The 14,198-nt window shown below is 45.7% G+C and overlaps 1 protein-coding gene across 1 annotated transcript; it reads left to right on the forward strand.

Moving 5' to 3' along the window:
* Positions 1-402: 402 nt before the first annotated feature.
* LOC116942205 (cAMP-regulated phosphoprotein 19-like) lies at positions 403-11,354 on the forward strand. Its single transcript, XM_032953884.2, has 3 exons — positions 403-670; positions 8,484-8,591; positions 11,003-11,354. The coding sequence occupies exons 1-3, from the start codon at positions 623-625 to the stop codon at positions 11,213-11,215; spliced, it is 369 nt and encodes a 122-aa protein (XP_032809775.1). The 5' UTR covers positions 403-622; the 3' UTR covers positions 11,216-11,354.
* Positions 11,355-14,198: the final 2,844 nt, after the last annotated feature.

The following is a 14,198-nucleotide window of genomic DNA, read 5'->3' on the forward strand; positions in this document are numbered from 1 at the left end:
CTCACCCCACCCCCAGCCCCCACCCTTCTCCCCTCACTCCCCACCATCCCCCCTCAGCCCCCACCCTTCGCCACTCACTCCCCACCACCCCCCTCACCCCACCCCCATCCCCCTCACCCCGCCCCCAGCCCCCACCCTTCTCCCCGACACTCTCCCCCCAAACCCCCCCCCTACTCTTCCCCCCCGCAGCTCGGCCCATGACGTCACCAACGAACGCCACCTCGGCCCTGTTGGCGAGGGCGCGATTCCAATTCCGCAGCGTGGATAAGCGCTCCCCGCGAGCGCTCGCGCGCCCCCATTGGGCCGCGCGGCCACGTGGGGGGGGACGCCGCCCAATGGGAAGCGCGCGACGCGGCGGGCCCCGCCCACGAGGCGTGGGAATTTCAATGCGAGGCGAGAGAGGCGGCGAACGCGTAAACAGACGGCGGCGCGAGCGAGGAGGAAAGGGCGAGCGGGAGAGAGAAAAGCTTCCCGCCCTTCGCTTGCAGCTCGCTCACAACAGCGAAGTTTAACCACCGCGGCTGTATCGAGCCACCGCCAAGCAGCGGCGGTTCCTCCTCTCGTCTCTCTCACTCTCTCTCTCGTCCGCTAACGCCGGGCCCGTGTGGCGAGTGAGCACGAGATGTCGGATCCGCAGGGCGATGCGCAACCAAAGGACAAGGAAAACCAGGTAACAGGCGGCGGCGGCAACCAGGCCACATGTTTGTGGCCTTGGCCGAGGGGCTCGCGGCTCCCACATGCCCCCTTCCCCCCAACACCCTCTGTAACTCGGCTTATGGCTGATGTCACTCTCTCGTGTAAAGGCCCGAGTCTACCGCAGGGCCAGGCGGTCCCTCATGTGTATGACGCGGCCGAGGGCCCATGTCCGCCACCGCACGCGGTATTTATAGAAGCGGATAAGGAGGGCCCGCTCGGTCTCCCTGATATGCATGTCAACGCATCCTCACGAGAACCAGGTGGGGCTGAAGTGACGGGCCTGTATTGGGTTTTTAAAGTCATGCATCTAGCAAAGTAATCAATAACACCAAGCAAGGCCCCCACGTCTTGTCTCGGCACAAGACATTCTTTCTAGAATCAAACTTTTACAATGCCTCCCGCCCCCCATATCTCCTCACATTGCGAGGTGTTCATTTCATACATGCCAATGCATGCTTTATGGAAGCAGGTGAGGCCACATTATTATTACCGCCTCAAAAGTCAGCGATTCGCTGCTTAAATGCGCACCGATTTGCTCGTCTCCTGCCTTAGGTATCCTGAGCCAGTGAAGGAAATTCCACATTGATGTGGTCGGGTGCGAATCCCACCCATAGAAAACAACAACTGTCGATTTCCCCACAATGCTGGTACTAAATTTTGATTTAAAGCTTTCGTGACTGCAGTAATTCATATTCTTAGCTCTTTCGGTAAAGTGACTTTACCGAAAAGAGCTAAGAATATGAAAAATGTTGGTACTGTATTCGTTTTCTCGATCCGGAGGGATGATGGGGGCCCGAGTGAACCCCCAGCGTCGATTTTAAGTCGCAACTTTGTGATTGCCAGCCGTACGCTCGACCGCGTAGCCACTGGCCCATATTTTTACCGCCACCACCTTAATCTAATCGGCTAAAATTGAATTTGAGGTTCACTTTCTCCCTAGAAAAGCGCTTTATTGAATAAAGTTGTCGCATTGGCTTCAGTGGGAGACATTTCCTTCATATTAACCTTGTGATGGTCCATTTTAGCGCCTCAATCGCCACGGTGTGACGTGTCCGTGAATTTTATTGAATTAGGTGAATGACCTTTTGAGATTCGGTAATTCTACATGCTTTATTGCATCTGGTTACGCCCAATTGATGTTCATTACAAAGGTGATCATTTAATCGGCGAAACTGATTGAGATTTGTCACCTTCAGGAATTGGATTTTCCTTATTTATTAAGTAAAGTAAGTGCTCATTTGGGATGCATTACTCCTGCTACAGGTGATATAGCTGTTATTCAGCAGGTTAGACGTAGCTAATACTTGTAATGTTAGCAAGACGAGGTAGTCCTACTCCTGAAATGTTACTCCTGGGTAGTTCAAGACGTTTTGATTTGTTTTGTAGAATTACAATCAGCGAAAAATGTTTATGAAGAGCGAGGAGGTATTGTTGTATCAGCATTCCAACTAAGATGAGTTGAGTGGTCAAGAACTTAAGATGTGGAACCTACTCTTGTGTGGGATTAAAAGCTTAGACTGTTTGGAATTTTGTGTATTTTGTTACCTGTACGGTTCAATGTGGTGCTTGACTTTCGATTTGATTAGGTTTGCGTGAGTGAGAAACATTCAGGCTTAAACTATTTTACAAGAATGACCCGTGGAGGACCTTGGTGGGGAAAAAAGGAGGGTTGCTGCATATAAAGGAAAACATTTCAGACATTGGGTAGCAAACACATTCGAGGAAAACCACATTCAAGTCATGCACCACTCAAGTAACACTGGCAGTAGGTAACACAGAAATATAACACTAACTCGTACGGGGTTCGCTCGCCACTGGCAAGAAAAGGAAGATCTTAATTCCAGAAAGGAATTGCTAAGGCCTACGTTCACTAATGCCGTGTAGGTGGTGACATGGCCAAGTGGGAGTGCTTTTGCCACTTGTTGCCGAGGTTTGCAGTTCGGAATCGGCAGGCCACCATAAAATGCGCACGGTCTGCTTCACAGTGAATGTTAAACAGCCCCTTCAAAATGAGTAGGCCATCGTGTCCCATCATCATAATCCACATTTGATGAATACAAAAAAAATACAAGTCCCTCAATTGGAATTACACGTGACAAGCATCTTTGAAACTACTGCAGACTCTGAAACAAAGAAATTGCACGAATACCAAATATATAGATAATTAATTTAAAAACATAGAGAAAGCCAAAGCATAAAAAAGTTGGAGTATGTGGATGTTTTTGTAGTTTAGACCTGGACTGGGAAATCTAAACTCGCAGTTTTAGGGTACAGATTGTGGGATTAAATACCTTTCAGTGTGAGTGTGAGCTTGCAACATCTGCAGGATCTATTCGGAGTGAAGCACTGGATCTTCTCACGTGTGTTTTGTGTCGACAATACTCATGACAGGACTAACTGGATATAAAAGTGCATCCGGCATTTTTTGAGTCTGCTCATCTCACTTACCATTATCTCTCGCCTCTGCTGGCCAATTAAAACATCTTGCAATCGGGAAATAATTGGACTCCCCTCGTAGGTTATGATGTATTGCGCGTTTTTATTTGGAAAATGTATTCTGTTTAGCAAGCTTTCATTCACGTAATCTCTCATTACCGCACCTCCAATGAGCACGATTACCTAAGTGTGGCGCAAAAGTTCTGCATACATACGCTACAAGCACACAACTCAAACTCCCTGTTGGTTAGGTTCTGGCTTGCCCCAGCTTTGCTGTTAACTGACATAACCAGAGTAGTGCGTCCTGGCATTGTGCACAATTCCCAACTACACCCCCGCTGTGTAGCACTATAAATGTGACACCTGCCACCCCTGATTCAGGCCCGTCACCCCTATTCTCTTAGCCAGACGGGTCGTAACATCCACATTGTCAGTTTTTTTGTAGCGTTGTCAGCAGAACCTCCCCCACTGTTGGCTGCCAAGAGACCACCAGTATCCCAGCCTACCCTAGGCTGCATCACACGCCTGTCTCTTAAAGTAGCGTTGCTCACGTATGACTATTTAGTGTTACTCTTCCCTGTCTTTGAGAAACTGTATACAACCATTTCAGTGACGTAACATGTCCCCTTTTATGTGTCGGCCCAGAGGACCTTCAGTTCCACCTTTTAATGGGCCCCTTTTCATCACTCAGCCATTCAATTTGTCATCTATTCATTAAAGTATAATCATATATTCCAGAAATTGCCATCATTTTGACGAGACTACTTTCCTATGTGCTTGCTACAGTTCATTCAAAGGTTGTCCATGATTCTTTATTTGAGGTTAGACTGTTTTGCCATGTATAATTATTCCCCTGAATACCACACAAAACCAAGACACTAATTGCCATCCAGCCACTTCACCATGTAGAATCATTGACAGCATACCAATTGTAACCAGGATAATGTGTTTACCACTGACAGCTTGTCTGGCTCAAGTCCTTGCAAGTATCCACATGGGCCATATTCTTGAAGGTTTCAACATCCTGGTCTGATCAGATAGCCCTGTGTAAACTGCCAATATATGCCAAGTTGGGTGTGATGTCCCTTGTGTCATCAGCCAGTCGCATGTTCCTTTCAATCAATGATGGGTGCACTGTCACCTCGCATGTAACGGTGAATCAATCATCCGTCTCCTATTATTGACTAAACACGCAGTCTGCTATAACAAACAGGTGTCTGCATTGCCAAAGCGTGCTTACCTCAGTAATCAGAATAATACGATTTTGTTATATACACTGGAGCAATCTGATGAGCTACGAAGCACTTTTTGACAAATGCTCGGTAAACCGGTTCGCTGATTAAGCTGCGCTTGGCTGCCGTCAAGACTGTAGGCTTTGAGTTGCAGAACGTCGAGTTGCGGAACGTCGAGTTGCGGAACGTCGAGTTGCGGAACGTCGAGTTGCAGAACGTCGAGTTGCAGAACGTCGAGTTGCAGAACGTCGAGTTGCAGAACGTCGAGTTGCAGAACGTTAAGTTGCAGAACGTCGAGTTGCAGAACGTTAAGTTGCAGAACACCCGAGCGCGGCGGGGGGCCCCAACGGCATGGAAACCCGGAGGGTTGCACGACGTCGCAGCTGCCGGTGGCGGTGAGACCGGGATTTGTAGAGTCGGAGCTTGCATAATTCGTTCTCACGACTGATTGGATCATTAGGGTCCCAGAGAAGTCGGTGGGGGGGGAGGTACTGATGAGAGGGCTATAACGTGAACGTTGATCCATTGCCTACTCGGTAAATGTGCCCCCCTCCCCCTGTTGTTTTCCTGCACTCTAGTCCGCAGTATTAATGTCCTTTGGGGACAAAGACACAACATTCAATATATCTTCCACTAAATTTCTTGCTACCTTTTCGACCATCTTTATTGAAGGTGGATATTATATTCAGTAATTGATTTCATGGATAAATAATGTCATGAAAAAATGTTACTTTTTTAAAATCCACTGTAGGTTTTGTGTTGACGTTGCTAAATTGCAAGTTGTTAAAGCCATGAAACTGCAATATCCATTATAGGGAGGGGGGTATGTTTGGTTAAATTTATTACTTCTAGACAGCTTGTGACATTGGTAATAACGGTGTAGTGCTCTTAGTATTGATAGTGGAAGTGGAGGTTATAGTGGTGGTAAAGATGGTGGGGGCAGTGGTGGTGATCGCAAGGGTTGTGGTGGTCGTGACAGTGATGGTTATTGTGGTAGTGGTATTGCTGGTAATGATTTTGATGAGATACTGATAGTAACAATAATGGTATTGGTGGTGATAATGGTGCAGTGAAGGGATTTACTATTAAGGTCATGAAAACAACAAATTTCTGCGTTGTCATCAATTAAAATTGATGACTATTTGGCTGAAATTATAGATGTGATCCATTCAGTAATCAAGAGCACTTTTGCTTTGCAATGTATCAATACACCTCATCCCTCTCTCCATTACAGGAACTTCCAACAAACATTTCCTGTGGTCTAAAAATCGACAGTTGAAACTGGTTTGGCGATAAGCACAGAGACCCCTTAAGTTACTGTGAATAGAGGCCAAATTTACAAGGCGTGGCTCCACTGTGTTAGGAATGCATGTAATTCAATAGTTTCTGTACATACACGATTGATTTACAAAGTGCATTGGGATATAATAAATGCAATTCATAGTACATTGTGTAAATTTAAAGTGCAGGTACCTAACTACATTTTTATATTTGCCAATTTCATGTCGATGTCAAATTTCATATTCGTGTATCATGTGAGATGTAGAAGTGTATTGGATAAATATGGTAGGATTTTTTAAATATACCGTAAATTCCAGTTATCTATTTATATTGCGAAAACATTTATTAGGTTAAGGCTGCATAAGCAACAGATTACCAGTCATGTGCGATGGAAAATGCAATAATCTGGATTTGACAGGGGGAAGGGAACATTTGTTAATCGAATGGGAAGCTAGTCTAGGCAGGGTGGCACAGTGATGACTTCGGTGCTTCACAGCAAAAGGGTGCCCCTTTTTTAGTCTTGACTTGGTATGTTCTCTCGCTCTTCTGCATCGGTTTCTTCCAGGCTCTCCGGTTTCCTCCTATAGCTAAAGAAAAGTCAATGTAATTGCTATTGGCCAAGCATTTAAATGCTGAAATATTGACATGCAAAATTACTTAATTGGAATTGCACGCAGCAACATTGCCTCCCCACTGCAAAAATTTAGCAGGACCCTCTTGAAAATGAGTGTTGTGACGAAGGGAGGCTTTTCTGGGTGAAGTATAAAAAGAATACAACTTTATTTATTATGCACACATTTATGGGAGGCTGGGATATAGTGTTAAAAATGAATAGCAAGCACCTCACTGTCCTGAGCTCAATTTCCTGCCACGGTTAACATCAGTGGCATGCGATGTCTATCGTGGGTTCTGGGCACCCCCTTCACCAACCATAACTCGTCAGCATATTGACATATGGTCAAACAAACTCCCATGTCCGAAAATCATTGGGAGGCCTTCATCAAGGCAACGGATTGATCAAGGACTACACACGTGGTAGGAGGTTAAGTAAGGAGAGATTCCAGCAAGTGACTCTTAATGCCATTGTTTATATTCATGCCGTGGAATGAAAGGTGTCTCATCTCAACATGCAAACAGGGCACTATGCCAAATAATACAGGGCTACAGCTTTAGGGTGGGGGGGTACAGTTTTCATGACCCTGCGGTGTTACGCTTGTTGAGCCCCTAATACGAAGCAGACACTGGTGCAGATTTGTTGAATGGATGTGAATTGTGATCTACACGTGTTGGGTAACACTCCCTGAGACATTATGCTCACATAAAGTTTGTTGGCTCCGCTTTATGAAAGTGACACATTGTCTGGGAGGTGGGGTTTGTTGTCCTCACAGGTAACATGCGGTGATGAATTAATAAGTAATTTAAATGTAATGGGAAGTGACTTCATAAGCACTCATTGCCAGGCTGGTTCTGCTTCCCAGCAGCAGAACCCGGGCCTGCTTGTGTGCACAATATGTGTGTATAATGACCTCGTTTTCTTCGCGTTCCAATTAACAATTAATCCGATTGCACACGTCAAAATAGACGCTGTTGGTAGCTTCCCAAAACTCGCTGCCCACTGTTTTGTTGCAAGGTTTTGCAACGTGGCATCGTGAGTCCATCGTTACTGAACCCATTGCATCATGTCAATCACTATGGTCTTAAGCTGAGGCTTAATATCAAAATCTCTACCCCCCCCCCCCACCCCGTATAACTTTGAACTCTTTAAATGTTGTGCAATATCACACTGCATTCTCATTAATTGTTTAATCTCTTACACAATTGCACATTATTGAGTTGTTTGTCAGGCCAGTGGGTTATACATTCGAGGCTAGGAAGGCCAGAAGGCCTGAGAGAGTTCAGTAGAGAGACTTCATCCCATGACAATATGCTGATGGCACACTGGGGGGGGGGGTATATTTTGGGGAATGGACAAACGATGCATAAATAACATCTAAACATTTTGAGAAATCGATAAAACTAATATAAGAAATTATAAGGAAACAGACCTGGTAGTGTTATTGATCTTGATGACCTGGTTCATGGAGTTTTTGTATGAGAATGCATTTTAGAAATCGCCGCCTTGCATTTCCACGATGACCCGCAGCAGAATTTCACGTGTGCCATAGACATTTTATAGATGATTTTGAGTAAAGTAACGTGACACTAGCTTACTCCTAAGTGTCAACTGATATAAGCTCTGACAATGTTTAAAACATATAGGCGAGTGTGCCAGTGTGCAACTCAATCGAGATGTGCACAAATTCTGTCAGATCTCAGAAGCTAAGCAGGTTGGAGCCTGGATAGTGCTTGGATGGACGACCACCATTAACGTCAGGTTGGTTGTCTTAGGCTGCTGTGGGGCAGTGCGGCAAATATTGCACTGTACCCTCTATGCTCCCACATCTGTTCTCCCAGCCTTCACCAACCCACACTTGCAAGTAAAACGGAGTACAGTAAAATTACCACCATGATGACCCACACGGTAGTGGGTAGGCCTAAGTGTATACTTAGTGTTGTCGAGTTTTGCCTCCATAACCAGTGTCTGAATCTTTGGACTACTTGATGTTTTTAAATTGTGTACATGGAGGTGGTTTTATGGGTGTCCAAATCCAACATATTTCGAGTCATTCAAGTTTTTGGGTACAATAGTGTGACACTAAAACTGATATAAAGTGGGCTGAGCCTGCTGCTAATTACTAGTTTAAAACTTGACTCACATGCCACCACGCACAACAGATAGCATTAAAATAGACTATGTAATGACGGTGTGGGGTTTGTGTGTGCATGTGTGCGCTGCAGCGAGTACCGCTGGAACAGATTGAAGAGGCCAAGCTGAGAGCCAAGTACCCCCAGCTGGGACCGAAGACTGGGGGATCCGCCTTCCTCATGAAGCGTCTACACAAAGGGGTACGTCCCCTACTCTACCTCTGCGTATGCACACAAGTGCGCACAAAACAAAGATGAAGACAAAGATCGCCCATATAGCTTTAACAGACTGGGGCAAGTGCTTTAAGCGAGCACATATGAAGGCCAGCCTTGTGGCACACGAGGGGGTGGGTAGCCAACACCACGCCCGGCCGCCTTTGTCCCCCTAATGGCGATGTTTTTTACATCGCCCCAGGTACTCATTTTTGGCTGGGTCCGACCTAGGGGAGGCCCAGGACCACTTCAGATAATTGTCCCTGGTGTTGGGAATGAGCAGGAATCGAACCCAGGTCGCCAGGTTCGGAACGCAGCGTGCTCACCGCTACTCTACCACTCCCCACAAACACGCACGCAGAGACAAACATCCACCACATAGACTTCATAGACTCTTCTCTCCACCTACGGGAGCCCAAAGAGCTGGTTCTAATATCACTCGTCCACTGATGTTAGCCGTGGCCAGGAATTGAACCCAGCTAATTGGGTTTGTGGGGCAGTGCACAGACCACCATGGGACTGCCTCCCACAGTGCTATATTACATGTCCGGTGAGAACCCAGACAGCTGGATTTCACATTTAGCTGTACTACTGCCGGTTGATAACAATTTTGTTTAACATTCTGAATGAAAAGGACATAGCAAATAAAATTGTACAAAAATAAAACGATGTAATTAAGAATGTTATTTAGTGGTGGATGGCAGGGAGAGTGGTTTGGCACATGGTTGCAATGCACTTCGGACCGACGGACACATCGACAGTGCTATACGGCACAGTACACACACACACACCATAAGGATTTTATATTGCTTGGTCTGTACACGAATGCGGACCTGGAATGCACACCCTAATATGTGTACTTATACTGTTGAGTACGCGGCCGTCTGGAATGCTCTTCCGTCCGATATTAGCAAGCCACTGGAACTATGCACTCTTAAATCTAGATTGAAAACTCTGTTCTTTGGAACTGCCTTTTGTGTTTAGTTTGTTGTCCTTCCCCTGCAACTCCGATTAGCAAAGTTTACTATGAACGATCCGGCTCAACACTATGGGACAAGGATGACGTCATCGCGCAGATGTGCACCGACGTCATGACCGTGCACTTACCTGCCCGCGCACCAGGCAGCAAAGATTTTAAGAATATTTTGCACACATTTTTATTGAAATTGCGGCTCGTCAGGCTTTCCAGCGAGCCAAACCGTGACTCCCCCATATTAGTGTGGCTCATTGACGTTTTTCTATAGTCTTGTCTTTTGTAATTTTGCATTCATTGTAAATGTAGTGACTGTGATGCAATGTTTGTAATTGCGTGGATTAATATGTTGTTAATATTAATTCCAAACATGGAGTTATTTTTACCTGTAAAGCAATTACATTTTTCCGCATCAATATTGCCAATCTGCATCCTTATTGTGTAAAGCACCTTCTTGTGATGTCCCACAAATTTGTCTACAGAATCTTAATTGAGTAGTACTGTTTTTTATGCATATATTAAAAAAAAACCTTAGCATGGAAATAAACAATGTATTTATTTAACACTTTTTTAACGTGACAGTAAAGGGCCCCAAACTCTCCTCTCCACCTACCCCGTTGTCCCACGCAGATTTGTGTTAGAGGCTAAACTGTTGCTGGCCTCTCACTTCCCCAAATCTGTCGTGTACGGGTGACAGTAGCTCCTTCTGTCTTGATTGTGCTGCCTGTGATGCAGTGGTGAGGTCGTATCCCATTTAGAAATCTGACCTTTCTGATGATAAACAATGCCGAAAGCCGCCTTGTGGCATTGTTTATCACATTCATGACCAGCATCAATAACAGCTGCTGCCACCATCGCCACTGGGAATAGAGCGATTTTCTCCCATTGTGGCACGAGGCATGGTCACATTTCATTTTTTTATATTGACAAATGTAGAACGTCTAGTGGCTGCAGGGTTCACCTGAACAAATGACATACAAGAGAGTGCATACAAATAATAAATAAGTTATTCTTGCGTGCCCAATCCTACGCGTAGATAATGAGCATAATTATCTATTGCAATTGATAAATCAGTACGTAACCGCCTTATCGCCACCATTATTATTAATTCACCACTAAAAATATATTTACAATTATTTGAAAAACCTTGTAATGTTGATAAAAAGTACATGCAATGGATGGTTCACAAACTTATGATCTCAATCCTTCTCAACTTGACATCAACATTAGTAGGAGAGCCGTCGTGGTTCAACCACGAGGGATATTTTCCCACAAGCTTCCCAAATTCGTGGCCAACTTAATTTTGCAACGCGTGACATCGAGAGAGGGGGCGTGGTTAAGCCGCGCTTGCTCGGCACGACAATGCCACGCGACTCGCCATCGATGAGCCCTCTCCCGCTTTGTGTTTTTCCCCCTCCCCCCGCAGCAACAAAAGTACTTCGACTCCGGCGACTACAACATGTACAAGGCGAACCAGAAGAATAAAGCGGTGGCGGCTGCGGCGGCGGCGGCCACAAACAGCGAGCCCGCGTGCGACGCCGGGCCCGAGAAGGAGCCCGTAACGGGAGACCACATCCCCACGCCGCAGGATCTACCGCAGCGCAAGCCCTCGCTGGTCGCCAGCAAGCTGCTGGGTTGAATACACCACGTGCCGCCTCGCCTCGCCCGCCCGCCCCACGCACGCACACTCGCACTCGCTCGTACCCTCGTCTGCCCCCCATCTGACTCGCGAGGCTTTGGGGTTTACTGTAGGATGCTCGGGGTGTTGAAACTCGCGCGCGCGCACGCACGCACATACACCATTGCATACAACCGTCCCGTTTGGACGTCCCCTGTCTACTCGATACAGATTGTAGGGGATAAATGTGCTGCACACGAGTACACACTGGTACATATGTGCTTATATACATGTGTGCTCCACGTGCACGTGTGCATACGTGTGTCTTGGCAAAATTTAATTGAACCTCATTTTAATTAGCAAAGTGAATTCTGCTGGGTTGTCCAATTTTTCACACTAATTACAGATGATCTGGTAATGGAGTGACTGGTCGTTTTTGTCATTCGCCATTGGCTGCTTGTTCTGCATTGAACACTCTTGACTAATGAAGTGCAGCAGCTTTTGTAATTAACATTTTTTTCGTTTACCATTTATCCTTTTCTGAATATTAATTGTCTGTCTCCACTTTTAAAGGCTTATTTTGCGTTCATTGCAGCCTTATTTGTGAAGTGATTTAAAAGCAGTCGTGCTCATCTCTGCGATGCTCCGGAACCAAAATCCATTCCAGGTCTTCACATCTCCCGTTTAGCAGAGGCAGAGAATGCACATTGCATGATAAATAATACAGCTGAATGAGGATGAGTCGCGGGACACGGGAGAGCTGAAGTGGATTCCGCTTCCAAGGAGTGAAACTTGAGAATTTTCGGTTGAAAACGCGACGTCTCAGACACAGGAACAGAATGCAGCACTGTGACTCGCAGTGTAAGTTGTAAAAAAAAAAAATTAGGCCTTAAGTTTCCAGCATTTGTCCCCATGTGCCTTCAATGAAGGCCTCATAAAATTCAGGTGCAAACCCGTTTTTTTTAATTTGCGGCAGGGAACACGTTTCTGTTGTAAAGAATACCTAAGGACAGGCTTTGCAGTGAGATGCACCAGGCTGCAGGCACACAATACGGGCAGTCACCGCAGTGGAGAGCTCTATTGTACAAATTCCAATCGGGAGTTGAACTTATTCCAATGATTTTGTGAGCCCAGACCAGATATCTCACTTCTTGGTACCGCTTGAGGTGTCATAGCTTTAGTGATACAAATGTCTTGCCCATTAATAATGGATTGTGTGATAACCATTTGAAATGAGTAGGTTATAAAATAATTCACTCTTATTAGCCATATACAATCTGTACAAATAAAGTTGTGGTGCCTTAGGTGGTACCAATATTTGCTCCGACCCATGAACTAATTTGAAAAGCTGTGTGTTGAGGAGTTGCATGATCAAACCGAATCTCATTATGATAAGAGATTTCTGACACTACTGTCAAATGCATTCTAGAATTCTATAATGTTAGCAAAATGAGAATGTTGTTCTCGGTTTTTAAAAAATGTGGATTTGGCACCTGAGGAAACGGCACGGTGCAATCGCTACCTACCCCAACTTATAAGGTCCCCTTGAGACTTGTTTCGTCTTCTGTCTGCTGTCCAGCCTCAATTGAGCCAAAGAGCCACCCACAGTCCCTGCGTATCGCCTCGTTTTGTGGGTAGCAGGCCTGTCATTGCCATGTGGCGCATCATAGAGTGGTGGTTGACCAAAAGGTTAAAGTTCAAGTGTGGATTCAGTTTCCTTTTTGGGGGTTGCTTTATTCAGCGTTTCTTAAGCTTTTGCCACGCGCTGCCGCGGCCGTCTTCAGGAGTTGAAGCGCTCGACATGCAGCGCAACTCGGAAAAGTGCACTTGGATTATAAGTTGCTGCGAAAAGGTAAATGGTTAAAAGGGTTAAGGTTAGTAAAACAAAATAAATACAATGGTGGACAGCGAAAATATCAGGAGGTAATAAAGGCCGAGCATTATCACTTTATCGAATACACCTACAACTGTACATTCTGCAGCAACGAGGTTTGATTACTATAAAATAGTCGAAGTATATACATTTCCACGCATACAGCTATGTAATGTAAGCATGCATGACGATTAATATTTTTTCAGAATGTTGCAGTGGGGGGTGGGGAATCTCAACATTCATACGTTGTAAATATTTGCGGTGTGCTTCGTGACCGATGTCCCAGCAAGTCTACGCTCAGCAGGCAGGGCCCTCCGGTCTCGTGACGTCGCTAGTCCGTGACGTCACAATTACTCCAGGCACACCAGACGGGTTGGGCAGTCGCGCGTCAACATTCGTGAGCAGCCCCCCCCCCCGCAGTTTCGTGCCCACCTTTCACGCTGGGGGGGGGGGGTGGTCAATTGTTCTGGTCGAGAATTCTGCATCGCATGACACTGACAACTTCCCCATCGTGGTAACCCTCTTGCAGCTCCTTGGGAGGTATAACGTAAGCAAGGCAATTGGTTACTTGTGGTGGCGATTTTATAAAGACGCTTCTTAAGGAGGACGTGAAATCAAACATTTAGGTTGTGTTCAATTTGAAACCGGTGTTTCAAAATTACCTTTTTAGGGGATTGATTTAAACATTTATATGGGAAGCTTTAGGAAATGTGGTTGTGTTGGAACGTGTAATTTTATATGTTTAAACTTTAATTGTGAGCAGTTTGCAGTTCCGGATTTATGATGCACCGTCACCTAAATTTACTCGTGGTAATCGCACGGTCATTATTACCTCCTCCATAGCACACTTTGGTGATTCCACGCGAATATAAACAGGACATAGAGGTGGCTGGGTGCCTCGGGGGTGGGGGAGGTGAATGTTAGCACCGGAGCCGACACATCTGGATTCATGGGTCTGATGTGGGCAACCACCTCTGAACAACCCCAGCTTTTCAGTGGTTGCAAATGAACGGCCTCTGTCTTCTCACCGATGACCGGACACAGATGGAAATGTCCTGTTATGACTCGAATCAAATTTCACAAATGGAGTGGAATTGAAGGTGGGGGGGGGGGAGATAAAATTAAGAAAAA

The sequence above is a fragment of the Petromyzon marinus genome, chromosome 13 (assembly GCF_048934315.1).
Source record: "Petromyzon marinus isolate PM22_M1 ecotype Great Lakes invasive population chromosome 13, UKy_Petmar_22M1.pri1.0, whole genome shotgun sequence".
In the NCBI taxonomy this organism is placed as follows: Eukaryota; Metazoa; Chordata; class Hyperoartia; order Petromyzontiformes; family Petromyzontidae; genus Petromyzon; species Petromyzon marinus.

Coding starts and splice junctions, on each gene's coding strand:
- LOC116942205 (XM_032953884.2), top strand. CDS start 623: ATGTCGGATCCGCAGGGCGATGCGCAACCAAAGGACAAGGAAAACCAG. Junction 671..8,483: donor CAAAGGACAAGGAAAACCAG/GTAACAGGCGGC, acceptor TGTGCGCTGCAG/CGAGTACCGCTGGAACAGAT. Junction 8,592..11,002: donor TGAAGCGTCTACACAAAGGG/GTACGTCCCCTA, acceptor CTCCCCCCGCAG/CAACAAAAGTACTTCGACTC.